Source organism: Acanthopagrus latus, chromosome 5 (genome assembly GCF_904848185.1).
Source record: "Acanthopagrus latus isolate v.2019 chromosome 5, fAcaLat1.1, whole genome shotgun sequence".
NCBI classification, from domain to species: domain Eukaryota; kingdom Metazoa; phylum Chordata; class Actinopteri; order Spariformes; family Sparidae; genus Acanthopagrus; species Acanthopagrus latus.
The window spans coordinates 23759649-23779209 of NC_051043.1; the positions used below are offsets into that span (position 1 = coordinate 23759649).

At 44.2% G+C, this 19561-nt stretch overlaps 1 protein-coding gene and 1 long non-coding RNA gene across 4 annotated transcripts in view; both read left to right on the top strand.

The window, feature by feature from the left end:
* The window catches only part of ptch1 (patched 1), a 55635-nt gene extending 46720 nt beyond the window's left edge, over positions 1-8915 (top strand). For 2 of the 3 annotated variants that reach the window (XM_037098730.1, XM_037098729.1), the window contains exons 19-24: positions 507-644; positions 813-955; positions 4882-4981; positions 5114-5470; positions 5555-6101; positions 6202-8915. In XM_037098730.1, the coding sequence (XP_036954625.1) occupies positions 507-644; positions 813-955; positions 4882-4981; positions 5114-5470; positions 5555-6100 (1284 nt within the window). In that variant the 3' untranslated portion in view covers position 6101; positions 6202-8915. Of the gene's footprint in view, positions 1-506; positions 645-812; positions 956-4439; positions 4476-4881; positions 4982-5113; positions 5471-5554; positions 6102-6201 lie in introns of those variants that run through there. The other variant, XM_037098732.1, reaches the window with a different exon arrangement.
* Positions 8916-13679: 4764 nt separating this feature from the next.
* LOC119019831 lies at positions 13680-15281 on the top strand. Its single transcript, XR_005075164.1, has 2 exons — positions 13680-14400; positions 15044-15281. It is a non-coding gene; the product is annotated as an uncharacterized LOC119019831 (long non-coding RNA).
* Positions 15282-19561: the final 4280 nt, after the last annotated feature.

The following is a 19561-nucleotide window of genomic DNA, read 5'->3' on the forward strand; positions in this document are numbered from 1 at the left end:
TGCACACACACATATTTAACACACATGTATGATCACTATTTAACACATCAATACGATGGAGATCCTCCTGTATTATGTCCTTCATCGGTCTTGTGTATATTTAAGGAGCAGGTCAACTGTAAATCTAGTTCATCATAGAACAATAAAGACGAAGATTATTTCCTTTTAAGGTCATTTCATCCACGGTTATTGCGCATGTTTTTCAGCTCTGTCAGCTGGCAAATGTGTTTTATAATACCAGGTTGGTCGGTATTTTCTTACCACTTTGCAAAGAAGGTTTTATCATTGTCTTTTTGGCTCAAACACAGAATGAAAATAACACATTTGTGACATGAAAACTCTACAGGAAATAATGTATTTCCCTCCAAAAGTTTTCTGCAAAAAGGAAGAATGGCTATTTTTCTTTTATAAATCGGCTATACCGTCCCAACTGCCTGATTAGATGTATAAAAACACTTTATCACTCAGCTTTGTTTCTAACAGAAGCTCCTCCTCTCCCCCTTCAGGTGTTGGTGCTTTCTCTCATGACTGTGGAGCTGTTTGGCTTCATGGGGCTGATGGGAATCAAGCTGAGCGCCGTTCCTGTGGTCATCCTCATCGCTTCTGTCGGCATTGGAGTGGAGTTCACCGTCCATGTGGCCCTGGTAGGTCACCTGTAAAATTATTTTCAGCGGTAATCCAAAATCTGAAAAATGTGGCCTTTTTCACGGCAGTGCTAACTTCTGGTTTGGCTACAAGAGCACTCATTGTCTATCGTTAATTTTGTTTTTCCTCGTTGAATGAAACATGTATGATGTTTGTGTGTGTTGTAGGCATTCCTGACAGCCATAGGGGATCGTCACAAGCGGGCAGTGCTGGCACTGGAGCACATGTTTGCTCCAGTGCTCGATGGAGCCTTCTCCACCTTATTAGGTGTCCTGATGCTCGCTGGCTCAGAGTTTGACTTCATCGTCAGGTGAGTGCGGACACCAAACCTCATAAAAAAAAATGCTGCTTTCATTTAGCGGAATATATAAGCACACACATAGGTTATCCTGTGGCGTCTGTGTGGCGTCAGTAGACCGTTGAGACCGTGCCTCAACCTGTATGTCACACAGGAATCTACCTGGGACACCAATCATGCATGAAGGCTCTTCGCTTTCTTCCTCAGTTCCCTCCCTCAATCTCTTTCTCATCTTCCACCCACATCTTCATTTCATGTCCTCTCTCTTTAAACCTCATCCCTTTTCCAGCTACCAGTGACATACCTGTTTTTTTTTTTTTTTCTTTCTGGGGGATTGCTCTCTGAGAAACGTCATAAACGAGGCCTTTATCTTCATCCACCCTCCTCTCTCCCCCCCTTGTGTCTTTTCTTTCATCCTCCTCTTCTCCCCCCATAGTGTCTCTCATGCCTGAAATTTTAGGGGAAACCAGGGGAAGGATGAAGAGTTGAAGGTCAGGAGAAAAAGAGAAGAGAGTGGATGGAGCGGCAGAGGGGGAAGCAGAGTGAAAGTGCGTGGGGGTGAGGGGGAGCAGAAAAAAGTCTTCTGGCTTTTGTAATCTCCTTCAGCCAGTTTAACTGCCCTCACTAGACATTTATAAGCATGGGAAGGAGTAACGGGGTGGGGGGGCAAGAGGGCAGTTGTGGAAAGACAGGAGAAGTGGAAATTAAAGCAGACACACTGTGGGGGCTCTGCATCGGTGGCTCCTTTTTATAAAAGAAAAAGACAGAAAGGTAGCGACCAGCTGCCGCACGAGGGAGGAAAATTAATGATTCTATACATTCTCGAGGCCCGCAGTCTTATGAGAAGTTTCCAGTGAGCTCAGTGAATAACTTAAAAGTGGCCGAGGTAGCTGTGTAATTCTGTCGACATGCTCCTTTAAGAAAAGGGAGCACTGAAATCCATGTGATCTGCAACCACACAAACTCTGTCATGTGCACAGGCCTTGCGCTCACACATACACCCCCCGACAGTAACACACCAACCTGCTCCCCGACCTTGTAATCATGGGGGTCAATGATGGCGTGCCTGCCAGTGAGAGCACACACACACATGCACACGCACAAACACACACACACTCTGAGACACACATACAAACACACACAAGCACAGGGAGGCCTATAGACCTTCTCTCCTCACCTCCAGTGGTGTGCTCTGGTTTCTGGCTCGGTCCCGGGCCTCCATTTAAAGGTTCTGCTGTTGTCTGAGCAAACAAAGCTGCGGCCCAAGACGGCGCAATAACAACAGGCCCGGCTCGTATTTTTCTGCTTGCGCCGAAAGAAATGGTTCCCCGTCTTTCCCCCCGTCAGCCCTGTGAATGTTTTCACTCTAAACAGCCCAGCGGGGCACTCGGCCCGGTATGTGGGCCGCACGCGTGCATGAGTACGTGTGTGTGCATATACGTGGGTACAAAGGTGACGTGGCGTTTACCCCTCCTGGTGTGTATGGAAATGCTAAACGTAGTGATGACACAGTTACTTCAGTTCCACTTATAGAAACAGTTCTGATAATCTAATTCAAGTGAGTGAAAGAGGGTTGGGCAGGCTGGAAAGACTGTATATTGTATGTATGTATGATGTGTGTGTGTGTGTGTGTGTGTGTGTGTGTGTGTGTGTGTGTGTGTGTGGATTGACTCCCTCTGTTGTAAAGCTAAATCATGGGTCCTTACATTCAGGACCCATTTACCACCATGGGCGCCAAGTTTAAAATTAAATTTGGCATGTTTTTTTTCTTTTTAGTTTGTAATATATCAGCACATTTCAAGTCAAACATAACATATACATTTCTATTGATTGCCAGTACTTCCACCATAATCATGGCCAGTGCTAAGTGCCCCTGTGGGGCTTTGGGTACACATGTGCTGGCTCGGCTTGACTCGGTTTTCATCAGCGCACCATCTCCATTAGAACAGGGCTACCTGCCTGAGGGACAGTCTTTAACTAATGACACCCTGGTCTTGAGAAGTGGTCAGTGAAGCGGCTGCACAGTGCTGATCATGTCCTTTCTGTCACTGTTCTTCAGTGTCTTCTTGAAGTCACCCTCCCGCACAGGTACCTTAGGACTTTTTTTGCAAGTTGAACCTGCTTGGAAAACGGCAGTTGCTGTATACATCAGGGTTGTGACTTCAAAGTGGGAAACAATGAGAAATCGTAGATCCTTGTGTGTTTGTATAACTTATGAAGAGGATTTTTTTTCAAGTGTCCTGGAACTGATTCCTTAAGCGACAATCGGTCTGTATCCAGTGTACCGTCGGCTTAGAAAAATGTCTTGTCATTGGATACCAATGGGTTCACAACCCAAGAAGTTAATCTCACCGGCGTCAGTGAGCCAATAAACATGCAGCCTGCTCGTTGTGCCAATATCTAATCGCACTGGTGATTGGCTGCTTCTAGGCTTGCAGGAAAAAGACGAGGTTACAACCAGAGACATGGCTCACCACCTGTATGTGTAAAATTGATATCATAAAATTGGTATTGTTAAAGTATCACACTGGTGTCTTCGCATAGCCCAGTCTAGTTTGGAGCAGCAGAAGTGTGTCTCCATACTAGCGCTCCCAACTTATCTTAAGAGCTAAGTTCCCACAATCAGGCAGAGTGTACCGGTATTGTGAAGGGGAGGCCACCCATGCTCGGAAGACGAGGACCAGCTTGCCTCACTTGTGGTTCCTCTGTACAATGTCTGCCTCCATGCGCACACACACACACACACACACACACACTGATATAAACACACGTGCGCACATTAGTTAGTGCCGGAGTCCGGAGTCAGGCGAAGGGGTTTCATGGTTCATCAATGCGTCCTTGATAACCTGAGAGCTTCCACTGGAGGACCAAGAGAGGAGGAAAGCCGTCCCTAATGAAGGGAGCCGGATTGGTGCGAGAGGAGGGGAGGGTTGGGCGGATTTAGAGTGGAGATTGGGGGGTCTTACCTGATACATTGGAGATTTAATTAGACGGAGGGGATTGCAGAGTGGCCGGGAATTTCACAGGGGCTTAGCTGGAAAGGAGGGAGAGAGAAGCGAGGCAGAGGAGAGGGAGAAAAGAAATGAAAGAGAGGGAGAGAGAAAGGCCAGGGAGGGGTGGCACTCCGAGGGTCCCCTTCTCTTCTTCCTAGACTAAATTGTTTAAATTCTATACCCTTCACTTCATTTGTTTGCCTCTCCCTCTCTCTTTTTTAGAGCTGGAGAGGAGAGAGAGGCCCCTGTCCTCTTGTGCCCCCCCCCCCCCCCACTCCTCCCTCCAACGTCCCCCTCACTCGCCTCTCCTCTCCTCCCCCCTTCCTTACCCCCCCCCACCCCTTCACATTCCTCACTGCTTTGTTTTCTCCATGTTTGCTTATACACCACACACCCAAGAGAGAGTACCCTCCCCCCCCCACCCTTCCCTCCCATGCCTTTGAATTAACCAGCTCTGGCTAATTATGCTTCCCCTTTTCTTTTCTCTCTGCGGCTTCTTTAAGACTAACCCTCTTTGGCAGGACTTAGAAACACACAAGGTACATTTCTGTTTTGCTTCTCCAAACCACAGTGCATGCCTGCCTGTCTGTGGGGGGTTTACATATATATGCGCATGTGTGTGTTTGGGGAGTGGCCGGGTGTCTTTGTTGGATGTATTATTTTCGGGCATGTGTAATGGTTGATCTTGCACATGTCTCCCCACGTCTAAACCTCTGTGGTTTGCGCAGGTATTTTATTTGTCTCTCCGCCTGCTCTGTTTCTCTTCTTGTCCGTCTGTGTTGGTGGGTTTTCTTTTGTTATTTTTTTCCAGCTATAGAAATATTTCAATTGTATCGTGGTCTCGTTTGCAATATCTGGTATTTTTACTCACACATACTGTGTGTTAAATGTTTATTGAGATTAAAGTTTATTCCCTATATTCAACCTATTTTGTGTGTGTTGCAGGTATTTCTTTGCAGTGTTGGCCATCCTAACAGTTCTTGGAGTGCTCAATGGATTGGTCCTTCTCCCAGTATTACTGTCATACTTTGGGCCCTACCCAGAGGTAAGATCTAAAAAAACACAACTGCAAGAAAGTGGAGTGTGAAGTTGTCAGTATTGTTCTTCTCCAGCTCGTGATAAGAAAGGCTCCTCTGTGGAGTTACTCTCTGATGCCCTCTCCATTTTCACCCCTCAGGTGACTCCAGTCGATGGCCGTAGCCGGCTGCCCACCCCGTCCCCGGAGGCCCCTCCTCACGTGGTCCACTTCTCGGTCCGTCCTCACCACACCACCACGGCCACCACCACCTCTGGTGCAGCTTCGGACTCATCGGACTCGGAGTACAGCTCTAACACCACAGTATCTGGTATCAGTCAGGAGCTGCAGAACTATAACCTGCCCTCACACAGAGGACAAACTCGAGCGGAGGCGCAGCAGTACCACCTCCAGACCAGCAGGGGCAGAGCAGCCAGGACAGAGGAGGAAAGGAGAGCAGGATCCGGGCATAGACGCTCAGCTAGACAGCCTGATCCTCCAGCCTATACCATGTCCTCGGTAAGAGATATTACCCGATATGTTCCAAGTATGATAATCTATTTCTTCTTCTAGAAAACAATATCTTATTGTCTTGCTCTACAGTCTGTCCCCTCTCAGGGTTGTGATTCTGGGCCCCAGCCCAGGGCTACTCAGCGCAACAGCAGGGACCCCAAGACCCAGCTGCACTGGCAGGTCCCACCCCCAGCCCGCCCGCGCATGGACGCTTTTGAAACTGCTACTGAGGCTGGGGGCCATTATGGCTCACACTGCCATAGAGAACACTCAGCAGGCCACAGGGCCCGCTCTTCCCACAACCCACAGCCTAATCACCACCTCCCGCACCACCAACCCAACCCCACCCCGTATTGCCAACCCATCACCACGGTAACGGCGTCAGCCTCCGTCACTGTCGCTGTCCACCCAGCCCCCTTGTCCAACCAGAGCCCCCCAGCTTCCTCTTACCCAGGATACACTGCAACAGACAGTTACTGCCAATCAGGGCCAGAGGAGCCAGAGCCTGTCTTCCAGGACCCACATGTGCCACTGGACACCCACACGGGGGCCAGAGGAGACAAGGTGGAGGCCATGGAGCTTCAAGATTTGGAGTTTGAGGCAGCTGAGAGCAACAGTGGCAGACGGGCAAGCTGAGGTGAGCTCTCTACTGCATCAGTAGACACATAAGTAGTCCTTATGGAGAAGTTTGTTTCATCATAAAGTGCTGACAATACAATCTTCATTTTTGTCACCAGTTGTGGAGAACGGAAGTACAACGGCCAAAGATGGACTCCTCTGTATTACCAAGCAGCTGACCTGGCCCAGCGCAGCTCAGCCCAGCATAGCCCAGCCCGGCTCGCCCCCGGCCCCAAGCAGCGAGAAACTCGCCAGTGTTGCCGTCATGGTGCTCATTCTTACTGTAACCCAGTGGACTATTGTCTTAGATTTATCTATATTTAAAAGATGTATACATATGTAAATATGAACAAAAAGTAGCTATAATTTTAGGAGCTGTACAACTCCTCATGTTAACAGACTGGGGCTGCCATTTTATATGGTGTGTGTGCGTGTGTGTGTGCGTGTTTGAGAAAGAGAGATAGATCTCTGATTACTGTTCACTCATCTGTGGATCTGTGCCATTAGGAAGCTTCATCTAGACGAACATACCTGTCAGCATTCACTGTTGCTGCTCAAAAGATTTTTTAAAATAATATACATTTATAACTCTATGCAAATGTCTCTTTAAACAAAAGAAGTGATCTGTCTACATATATGTTTGTTTGTGTGTGTGTGTACGTGCGTGTGTGTGTGTGTGTGTGTGTGTGTAGGGCTGTATGATGTGAAACAGCCCCATTATCTTCTGGCTCCTACATCAGATTCATCCTCAGAACAGACTAACATTTACACTCATTTTAAAACATGAGGGAAATTGTTAGAATTATCAAACAGGGCAATGGTATATATGTGTGTGCGCGCGTTCGTGTGTGTGTTTATTATTGTATAAAGGTACGCATGTTAAACTATTAATTTTTTATCACAAACCTGTGGTAGTTATGAAACAATTACTGTTTAACTTGACACGCTATGCGTGCTATTTAAGACGAGCAGATATGAAGAAATTTTAAAAGCTGTTTTTTTTTTGTTTTTGTTTGTTTTGTTGTCTTGTAGTTCTCGCCTCTGCATTGGAACCTGTTTCTGCTCTCAGCTTTGTATCACTGTCTGTCAGGCTGCTCTCTGGTCGTATTTTACTGTAAGAGGTTATGTATTGTTTAACCCTAGCAGGCTCAAAACAGTTTTCTGTCTTGTATTCTGACGTACAAGCAGTGAACCCACCTCAGAAACTCACTTCGCCATTACAGGGACATTCACATTACTGATTCTGGAACAGGGTCAAACACGGGGCACTAACTCTTGTACCCTAAGTGGCTGGTGTCTAGTGGATAAGCTAAAGCTCAGACTGTATACTGTACAACCTGATTCAACATGGCACTTGACTGCATTTACACTTCATTCACAGGAATATCTCTCCTCAAGTAGCTTTTCTTTTAAATTTCTGTCCAACCAATAAGCTAGCCCACGCAGCCTGCTAAGGGCTAAGCCCTATATGGCCTGACAATGTGCTCTGTGTGTGTCTCTATGTATTTGTGTGTTTAAACATTTATGTGTGTGTGTGTGTGTGGTAGTCCATCCTCTTAAAGACAACTGGCCCCAATTTGGCCTCAGCTGTCCCCACTGACCTCAGCTAATAAAAATCAAAACATAACTGCATGACAGTAATTGGACGCCCCCCCTTCAACTGCCAAATGGCACAGCTCAGAGCCTCAGGGGTCAAAGTTCACGCTGCCAGTCCCTCTCTTTACCAGCAATGGCCAGTTCATATCTGCATGTCTGTCTATGTCTGCAGGCAAACCTGTAACCCCCCCCCCCTTCTCCTTCTCAGTTCCAGACCCAGGCCCCTTTGACCCCATCCACACCTCCGCTTTTACACTCTCACTTCCTGTCGAACAGTGTAGCTCTTCCCAGAAGCCTTTGCAGCCTTCCTCCTTCTGTCCACCATGTTACGTTAGCTGCTTGCATGAAATAGGTTGTTCTGTTGTTTTGTTGTTTTTGTTTTGTTTTTTTCGTTCTTGTGTTTTTTCTCCCAATGTCACATTGGCAGTAGTGGAGAGAATCATAGCTGGCAACTGTTTTTATTCATTTTTTTAAATGTTTTTTTTTTCTTTGTTCTGTTTTGTTTTGTTTTCAACGTTCAATTGCGATATTTATATTTTTGTAATATAAAAATATGTTATTTTCCTTCATCATTGTCGTGATGCCAGTGGATAACAAATGCAGGGATTTTTATGTCTATTGAAAAAAAAAACACTATTACAGTTTTAATGTTTTTACATTAATGGAGTTTGATCTGTATAAAGTGCTTACTAATGTTAAATAGGAAAAAAAAGAGTATATAACATTTTACACTACAGGTCTCATCATAGCTCTTAGAGGATTTTAAAAGGAAAAAAAAAATCAGTGGTTCTTCCAGACTGTCATTTTGGTCTCAGTTGGCGTGGATGTATGCTGTTTTCAGTTACAAAGATAAATGTATGCCATATAATTTATTTATATGAAAATTTATTTTTGTAGTGTACATAGTAGTTGTCAAGGTATTTGACAGAAGTATATTTTTAAAGAGTTTATATGTAATGATATACCATAACAGAAAAACCTTAAGGTGCACACTTTCACTGCTAACTGTCTTGTGAGACAACATCGACACCTCCCCTTCAGTATTATGTTCCGATCCTTGGAGAGAGAGACAGCTGTTTCTATGGGTTTGTCAAAGGCTAGCCATGAAAGTAGAAAATTGTACTAGCTCTCTAAATATTAATGTTCAAACACTGATAGAATTCTAACAAATAAAAATATTATAACTTATTTGTCTCTTTGTTCATAACTTTAATAAATGGAAACTTAAAAAAGATGACTTTGGTCTGATTGTGAGTTGATTTGTTTCGAATGTGTTTTGTGCTTAAAGGCACAGTTTGACATTTTTTGGGGAAAAAAAATGCTTATTTGCTTTCTAGCAGAGTTGGATGAGAAGCTACACTTTTATGTCTCCATGGTAAATAAGAAGCTGCCACCAGCAGCCAGTTAGCTTAGCTTAGCACAAAGAATGAGAAGAGGAGAAACATCTAGCTCGGCTCTGTCTAAAGTTTAAGATACAAGTCTACCAGCATGTCTACAGCTCACTACTTAACATGTAATATCTACTCAACATCTGTATTTTGTTGCAGTGTTACAGGCAGTCATGGACATTTACTGAAGTACTTTTGAGGTGTTGGTATTTCCACTGCAATAAATATTGAGGCAAATATTGTTATTTTATTTATACCACTACATTTGTTTGACATTATTTACTAGTTTTTTACATTTTTACAAATATTTATTTTACTAGAAATTACAGGAAAATAAGAGAAATGGGAAAAACGTGATTCCAATCAACAGAAAAATGCTGAATATCAGATGTAATAATTGTCCAGGCCTATAATTGGTCAACCCCAAGTATACAGTATGTACAATACAGTAAAAATATGTTTAATTTACTTGCTTCTACTTCTGATACTTCAGTATATTTATTGTCAGATAATTACTTCAGATACTCTGTATATTTAATATCTGATACTCAAAGACTTCACTTTTACTCATTTACTACTTACAGAATGTAATAGATTACTTCTATGGTTAAGTGTTTAGTGTCAAGCCAATGAGATGCAACGTGTTAATCAGTGAGCTTTAGAGTTGCAGATTTTGTTACCTGTGTCACACTATACCTTTAACTTCCAGTTTGAAAAATTCCCCATACTACTGACATGCACATTATCTTATATCCCTGAGCTGGTTTCATCATATGATCGTCATAGTTAATGCTGCTCCAGAACCGTCACTGCAACTAATCTAGTTTTTTTTTTCTCCAACAGCTTGTTCTGAACTCGGACAACAGTAGTCATCCTCCATGCAAGTCAAAATATTTCTGGGATTCCCTATTAAGCATAGTTAACAGGTAAACATGACCTTTCTCCTCCCACCCTCCTCCCTCCTTCCCTCTGTCGTGTCCTGCAGTGTAAAAACTCTGACATCTGGTCTGGAGCCCTGCAGCCCTCCCCAACAGCCCACCCAGCTCCGCCCCTGCACCCCCCACCTCCACTCCCTGTTCGGTATGATTTTGATTGACAGCTTTATAGACTGCAAGGAAATTGGTTGTAGTTACAATACAGCTGGCCTGTTCGGAGTAATGAAAAAGGGCATGTGGCCTTGAGCTCGCTGCACTGATGGTGAGAGAGGGAGAGCGCCTTGTCAGCTGCATGGGTGGCAGCTATTTATTCTCATTTTCGAGAGCTGTAAGAGAAAGTCTCAAGTCTCGGCCACAAGGCAGGAAATGCGCAATTAAAGCACCTTGATCAGTATCCAATAAAACCTTACGCATCGCGACATGTTGCGCGGTGCAGACGGACACTATCTTTGGCAAACGCCTTTTCTGTTGTTCCTGACAACAAACACAGGGTCAGTTTTCCAAAGCCACAAACTCAACCTGAACCTCAAGGAGGCTGAGGAACTCGCTGACCCTGGATCAGCGGTCTGAGGCAGGCTGTAGGCATGTCATTATCTTTTAAAGCCAATAAAGGAACACTACTCTGCAGCATGCTGTCCAACCAGTGCAAAGACTCAGACTGACGTCCTGCAAATGACAGGGTGTGTTTGGAAAGCTGGGTGGCAGGGTGTCGTGTGTCAGGTTTTTCTTTTCTAACTGGACTTGACATTTTTAGCATGCTGCTTGATGACAAAACAGAGCAAAGGCAGAGGCTCCTGCAGGTGTCGCCCATTGCAGATCTTAATGTGGCACCCAAAAGTGTAAAATTCAGCATTGCTGAAGGGTGAACTTTGTGTGACCACCCCATGGTTGTTTGCGGATGACATGGTTCATTGAGTTCTTATTTTCCTGGGATAAGGATAAGTTCAGCCGAAAATAAAAATTAAGTCGTTATCTACACAAGCCCTTAAAAAAACATACACTGGTCCAAGTGTCTGGAAGCCCAGAAAACCCAAATTAATTTAAAAAGACGTTATTTAAACCCTCGACCCACGGGCGAGCTCGTGGAAACCCACTTCAGAAGGAGTGCGTGCTCACACTTTTAGCTTGGCAGCCACAGTGAAGATTTTGACTTTAAAGGTGCAAAATGGAAGAACTGGCCAGATGTTGCTCAGCATATTACCAGAGTATCAGCCAACTGCTGGAAACTGTAGCTAGTCGTTAGCTAGTTGGCTCAGTTAGCTGCGCATCAAGTAGTTCAGAATGGGAGCTTGAAGTACCAGAGGAGTGCTGGTGCTCACACAGCTAGGACAGGAAGTTTGGACCGGGACGGGCAAAGGCTAGTCGGTTAGCATGCTAACTTCAGTCGATACCTCTACAACACAAAACGTTGACCCCATAATATAAAAACTGTTTATTCTTCACATTCCGTTGATCATTTTATTTCATTCTTGCATACCGCACCTTTAAAAAGAACACAAATCATGTCTTTTCAGAATTTTGAAGTCCTTCCAGCGACTTGGAGTTCTATGGAGCCATTTTATGTGTGTTTTTCCGTCGATAAGGAGAATACTGCAACACTGTTGTGGACCGCGAAAACTCACCTTACTTGAGTAGATAACAACTGAACTTTCATTTTTGGGTGAACTCATCATTAAATGTGGCGCTCGTGAAAGCTAATTGAGAATTGATCAAAACCAGATAACAGTGTCTGAAGCATTGCTGAAAGGGGGAAATATGTGAGACCGTCCCGTGGGTTTCTGTTGGCGACACGGTTCGTTGAGTTTTTACGCTCTTAAGGTCTCCATGCCAGCACTCCCCTCACTTGCTGGAGAACCCTGGGTCACCAAACCAACACACCCCCCTCCTCCGGCCCTGGTTTACCCTTTAGCCCCCACTCACCTCTAGCCTCCTCAAAAAACACATACAAATATGCAACCGTGCACACACACATGCACACATCACATACTGTGAAGAGTGCTTCAGTGAACCTAACAAGCTCCAGGTTGTTAATGAATGAGGGTTTCCGGTACCTGTCCTCCAAACAGAAGTTGGGGGTGGAGGGGGTGGAGGGAGAGAGAGATGGAGGGACGACAAAAGAGGAATAGAGAGGAGGCAATTAAGAAGTTCCTTCTCTCCTGGACTAATGGACTGTTCCGCTGTGGCTCTCTGCCCAGGCTGGGCGACAATGGAGCGGATACATACTATACATCAAAGCTTTTTTTCACTCTGCCCCCATTCATTCACTTCTTTTTTTTTAATTTTCCTTTCTCCCTTCCCTCATACCTACATGTGCAAAGGGAATTATGTAAAAGAACATTACTGATTCCTCTGCTCCAGTCCTTCTTTTTCCTCCATCTGCCCCCCCCCTCCCTCCCTCCCTCTTTCCATCCCTCACTCCTTCCCTGAAAGGCTTGTCCATCGTCACCTGCCGGCAGAGCTAAACCCTCTGAGTGTATACTCTACATGAATGATTGCTCTGTTGACATGACTGCATGGGACACACACAAAACACACACATGCACCCCTGCCAGACCCAGGGTCAGATTTACACATTCTTTATAAAACTGGAGTTTAAGAATAAATCTGCAGGAAGCATCACACGGTGTGTTGATACAACTCTAGATCCAGACAAATGAGGGTTTTACCTTTGAGGCCTTACAGACACCTTGAAAACCATTCAACTTTGGTTGCTTCTGTGTGTGTGTGTGTCCAACAATATGCGTATGAACGAGAACAGTTTGCCAGATTGACGTCAAAGCTGCAAGAGATTTCCAAACACCATCAGGTGAATAAGAACTGTACGTCTCAGATTGTAAATATTAACCTGATCATACTTACTATGACTTTAACTGTGAAGGCTAAATATTAATGACAAATGGATCTTATGTTTGTTGTGGAGATTGAGTAGTGAAGACCAGCACCACTCGTAATGTAAAATATGAAATATAAACCTAGAACCAGGAGATGGTTAGTTTAACTTGTCCAGCTCTATCAACAGATGACAAAATGTGACTTTCAGCACCTTTAAATTTGACATTAACTCCACATAAAACCACCAGAGCACAAATTATAGTCACATTTTTCTGTCCAAATCTGACAGCGTGCGAAAGAGGTGTAACTGAGTCCACACATATTTGTGCAGAACTGGAGCTACATCCAGGCAGTGACTGCTGGTGACGTGACTGACAACCGACCAAACCCTGGACGTCATTTCTAAATTTTATTCCAATCCTGGCCTCAAGTTTGTGTTTTTGCATGAATGGAACGAGATAAAAATGTGGAAAATAGGTTCTGTTGGGCAAATATTATTTTGCACATCTTCGCGGTCTCTCCCTGCCTCCAGTCTTCGTGCTGAGATGAGCTACACTGCTGAAGACAAGTGCCCATGAAAGTGGGATTGATCTTCACTTATCTCTTGGCAACTGAATGAACTTATTTCCCTGAAAACTATTCTTTAAAAAAAATGTTTACATCGACTCCAAGGCAGAAAAATAGCAATTATGATGTCACGTGGGACAGTTCTGCAGGGGCTCTGACGTCATAACAACGTACATGTCTCTATTATCTATTCTATTCGGTTCTATTCTGTCAGACAGTCTCTAGGTGGGTGGTTTTGGGCGGGTGTTCAGTCCCACCCAGGGACCAGTTTGACTTGGCTGGCTGTTTTATCTCCCACAGAGGGAGTGCGTTCTTCCTACAAGACCGATCCAGAAGAATGTGAGGTCCAAGTCCCCAGTGGCCGGACTTACATAAGCTGAGTGTTAAAGTCCTATTCTGCAGGCTGCAGTGGTGAATAACAAGAAAATAGCCCTTATGAGAATGACATGTGAGAAATATGCTCGGCATTTGATATACTGGAGAGAGAGCGGTGATGCGCGGTCATCGGGGAGCAAATTCTGCGCTGGGTTTTCCTAGCGTTGTATGAGGGAGGCCAGCATCTGTCTTCTCCCTCTTTCTCTAAGTCTCTCTTAGTTTTAAAGTTGGAATTCAGCCTTCTTGGAATCAGATATCCAACGACGAGAGAACATTAGATCAGATTAGATTAAGATCATTGAGGAGGACGTGTTCAGAGAAAGTTATAAGATATGTGTGTGGAAGCTGCCTTTGAAATACAGTGGGTGCGCACCACATTTTTAAAAACCTATTTACATTTTAACTATTTATGTGACAGCTCTTGTCATTCCCTAATGACTTGACCCCTCAAGTTACTGATGCATCAAGGAGAAGAAAAACAGCCCAGCTGCCAGGATATAATGTTAGCAGTTAACATGATTACAGCCAACAAGGCTGCCAAATGACCAACCAAACTTCGGTACCAGTGGATATTTTAAGGACACCTGGGCATATTTCCATCCCTGATCATGGCGATCAAAAAAAGGTATTTTAAGTTAAACAATTATGTTTTCCTAACCCTAACCAAGTGGTTTTTGTGCCCAAACCTGAGAAGAGCATAAGCGCATTGCTGTGACAAGATAGAAATAGAAAATTCAGCCCAAGCAAAAGGGCAAACATAAAAAGTTGCAACATAAAGATATGTTCAGTTTGAATTTACCTGTGGTTTTGTAGGAAAGCACTTAGCTGACATTTATTCTTGCAAAGGGGTTGAAAAATACAGTTCCAGAGCCTCTCGTAGCCGCCTTTAGCTCGTAGCTAACATGCACTTGCATGTGAGCATAGCTGGGTAGCAAAACAAGAAAACAACAAAGCTCAGATAACAGCAAATACAAGGGGAGTGTGACTGAATTCGCTGCTCAGGATGCCATTGTTCCACATCTTTATATGGAAATAGTTGCTGTATTAATGGTTAGAATTCTCATATAGGCTATAGAACCTTTAATCTCAGCCTCAAAGAGTAGTTATGTGGCTTTTCAACATATGGTTGCATTCCAAAATGGATATATAACATTTTGGATCAGAACAACATATTCCACAGCCATGCATTCTTTCATTCATCCATGAAATGACTGACTGTTCTCCATAAAAACCTTTTGTTGAACACATTTTCTTACACTCTACGACAGCTCTCCAGGAATCTTCTTAGAGAAAGGGGGAGAGAAGAAGAGCGAAGGAGACGGAGCTGCCTGGAGGTCCAAAACAGCGAGGGGAACCACATCCAATTCTTGGAAACAGCTGACATGATTCACTATGCATTCAGCAGCTTTCAAAGGCTTCTGCTGCATGAGAGGTCCATCAGCGGAGCCAGAGATCGTATCTCTCTCATAGTCTGCTGAAGAAAGCTCAAGAAATTTGCCAGAATTATTATTACTGTTGGCTGTTGTCGCTGCATTCAGACAAACTCACCAAACGAAATGCTTATGTACAGTCATTTGTAGTATTTTACTCCCACAGCCTTTTATTTCTTCCATACGGTGCAGGCTCAGCCCTCAGCCTTGAGACTCAAGACCTGAAACAAGCAGTTTAATTTCAGTGTAGTCAGAAAGAGTGGATGCCTCACCGAGGATGGATAGAAAGAGAAAGTGAGCGAGTGACAATTAAGTAAAAGGTGTAATCAAGTCATTGAGAATAGGCAAAGAAAAGTTTGGGAGTGAAGACAGATGGAAAATGGAGGGAGGACGAGAGTGAAGGGGGGGGTTAGAGGATGGTTGATGGTGGATGGGAGTAGCCGTATGAGAGTAATTAAAATGACTGATGTTGTTTACTCCCATTTCCCCTCGCATCATTTATTCTGTGGAGGTGGAAAACCCACCCACTCGTTCTCTGTGTTACAGACGAGTGCTACGGAGCATTGCCAAGCCATGTCATAATCTCCCCTCTTCCGCTAACACTGGAAGCATTTATCCTGCCCTCGGCTTCTCTCTTTCCACCCTCCTTCACTTCAACTCTGCTTCCATCAGGCTTCGCTCCCATTTTTGTCCTTTTCTCCGATTTCTGCTTGCCGTTGTTGCGAGCCGATCGCCCTCGCTGCTCCCTCTTTTCCGTTCCTTTTGTTTTCATTACTGCTGTGTTGACACGGCCGTGTGTGACTGCTGTGATTGGGCCAAGCACATGTAAGATGTTAGCATGATGTACGGCCGTTTACACTGAAGATGACAAACTGAGGTTGGATGCTGTCATCCTTTCTTCCTTTTGTTTAATATAGCCCTGGTGGCATGCATGCATGCACACACGCCAGATGAACACACACCACCCACCTCTTTGTTGAAACTATGCTGTTTGTGTTTGCCAGCAAACATGCAACAATGTATGGAAACAGATGCGTCATCTTAAGACGCAGAGGGGGGGAGGACAGAGGAGGGTAAGAGAGAGACAGAAAGAAACCCGCAGCTAAATATTTTCATCTGTGTCTGGGAGTGTTGAGTGAATTTCTCGCTCGCTTCTGCAAAAGCCAAACAAAACTGGAGCATGTGATTTCACATGTCTCTAACACTTTCAGAGGACAGTTTTAACTGCGGGTCATGAAGGAAGCCAAAGGAGTACGAATTGCTAAAAAGTACAGTAAAAAGTTGAGGAGGGTCTTTCCTTGTTGACGATGGTAAACACTTTGGAATTCACTAATGATCTGCCCATTCACAAAGACGAGAGGAGAGAGATTTTTTTTTTCTTCCTCCATCTGTGCTTATTGATTCTGGCACCATGACAGATGCCTAATGAGAAACAGGGCTGGAGGAGAGCTCTGAGGACCCCAGGGGGAGGCTCAGTCTGAATCGACGCACAGACACACACATACACACACTGATAGCTTTACATGCAGATATGAGCACGCACATTCATGCCCGACGTGTGTATGGTATAGCAGAGAGGATGATGCAGTAGATATTGTTGATGCTCACTGGCCTCTAACACTGACACTGTCCAGAGCTCTTTAAAGTTCTTTTTTCCAGATGTGAATGAAGATATAAGTTTCAATACTCCGTCGCCATATCAGTATGAGTCTTGTTAGGCTCGGTTAGGAAAGGCTAAACAAATCGGAGACAAACCAGTCAGAGAAAAGTTGAATGTCACTCAGTAGAGTGCATACTGTACCTATGCCAAGGCCCTGCTGTCCCCTTCTGTACTCATTTTCATCAAGAGTAATGCTTCAATCCTTGAAAAATTAACAAAAATGACAAAATCTTGCTATATTAAAGAAAGTGAGGAAAGAAATTCCTGGATCCGCCCCTTTATCCAGGTCCCCACCAACAGTTAAAACGTGGTCTAGTATGAGCCGGAACCATCCTCCATCCAAGTTTCATGGAAATTGGTTTAGTTGTTTTTGCATAATCCTGCTGACAAATCAACCAACAAATGTACAATAACCATATAAAGATACACAAAACTGAATGCATTTGGACGCTCCTGCTCTCAAATTGCTCCTTAAGTCAGCATTTCAGATTCACAAAACTTGGGAGGTTGCATAAAATGATTTCTATCACGCAGCTGTTTACACTGACATCACTGCTTTTCACATATTTCCTGTATTACTGGTGATTAATTTACTTAATTGATTCTGTTTATTCCAAGAGTCCATACAGTGAAGGCTGAAAACTGTACAAGTAAAAGTAAGAAAAACTCACTTAATGTAAATGTTTCTTGATTTCTTGACAGACTCGCCCCCCCGACTAGGTTCGAGAGTACAACACTGACACACACACACACACACAGAAACATCTGAAACAGCTCAAATAAGCAGGAGTGCTGAGTTATTTTCTTTCATATCTTGATGCGTGTCATATATTTACTCAGATTACAAGGAGTATCTGTTTCGCCACTGATGAACCAATGCAAGCCTCTGGGTCTGTAAACCTACCCTCACACACACACACACACACACACACACACACACACGTGCACTCACGCTCAAACTTAAACAGAGACATGATTGGAGTCGAAGCTGTCGAAGAAGGATTTTAGAGCAGGAAGTGTGTAATTATCGTGGACAGAGGGGCAGATAGATGGATGTGTGTGTGTTTAACACTCCCCCTCAATTTCCCTGCAATCTACTGGACTAATAGAAAGCAGGTGTGTATGTGTATGTGTGTGTGTGTGAGTGCATGTGTATGTGTTTCTGTGCATTGAATGTGATTGTATGAATACACATAGGTATATGTGAGTGATACAGTATGTCACGGTAAAAGGGGGACACACAGTTCTGGTATCGGGTTATTGAACTTGGGCGATGAATGAGTGACAGGAACAAAGTTGCGCTGGGGGCCGACTCACTGCTTTTTTTCTGGTCAAGTGGAGCCATCAGGGGCCCAGTTTAGCCAGAAGTGAGTCTTTCATTTGAAATAGTACAAACTGTGTCCCTTTTTTGCTTTAATGTTCATTAAACTTGTAGTCTGCAAGTGATAATTCACATATTAATGAGAAAGAGACCAAAACTTTTCTCTGTTCACTGCAGTTAGAAATGTAGATACAGAACTATTTTCTAAAGTACGGTTCCTACTTGACGTTGATTGCACGGACATGCTGGTCCCAGCCAACTCCTGATGCTGAACCACTGCTGGTAGTCTGTCCAACACCTGATCCTGGTCCCCAGTCAGTGGTCCGGCCAGTACCGGCTACAGACCCTTAGTCATCCATCCCTGCTGACCAGTAGCCAGACCTCCAGCTGCCCACTTCTGGCCCTGGTGGCATTTTCAACATATGTTTGTGAATGAATACTACCAGTAAGTTATTTTTTTAATTTGCTCGTGTAAGAGACAATTAAAAGTTTAGCTTAGCTTAGAGGTTAGATGCGCACAGCTGGAGTTTTATTGTCAGTGATTTTCCTACTGACTGATTGCAAATGTGGAGTCTCAGCTGGTTCTCTTCTTACTGGTTGATTACCAGACTGTGGCAGGCAGCTGTGTTATATGTAACCATCTGTAATCAGAGGGAGGACCAGATTAACCGGTGGAACCACACAACCACACACACACACACACACACACATTTAGAAAGCCTGTGTGTGTGTGTGTGTGTGTGTGTGTGTGTGTGTGTAAATCTGTCATTTATTTCATATGTAAAATACACATTTTAAACTAGATATAAACAGTTTTCTAATAGCGTTTTGTGATTGTGCATGTGCAGTCCACAATAAAAGTGTGGTGTGGGTCTGTCTGTGTGTGTGCGTGCCGGTGTGTACAGGCTTATGCACGCGGTGCTGTTTCACATTGGTCACAGAAACTCTCTCCCTTTCTCGGCCAATCCCCAGCTTCCTCTCCAAGCAGTAAGGAAACATGTTTTAAAAATGCCTGGAATTGCCATAGAGAGTGTGACTACATGTGTGTTTGTGGGGGGAAAAAAGGGAGAAAAGGCTGCATTAAATATGTGAATTGCTGTAAAGTCGTATGGTTCCGTGTGTTCTACCTTTCCGGACCTCGATGTGATTCACTTATATGTGAAAAAAAAGGGTTATGTAAGATAAGATCTGTTCCTCCAGGCAGGATTTTTACACACATCTTCTGTGACTGCTCACATCAGACATTATAAGGCAGCTCAGGCCAGGCAGGTCGTGATTTCCTTTTAAGGCTCCTCTCTGTTGCATTTTTATATTCTGCTTTCATATGTCTTATTCTGTCGTTCTGGTCGAATGCAGTAACGGTGATAACACAGTA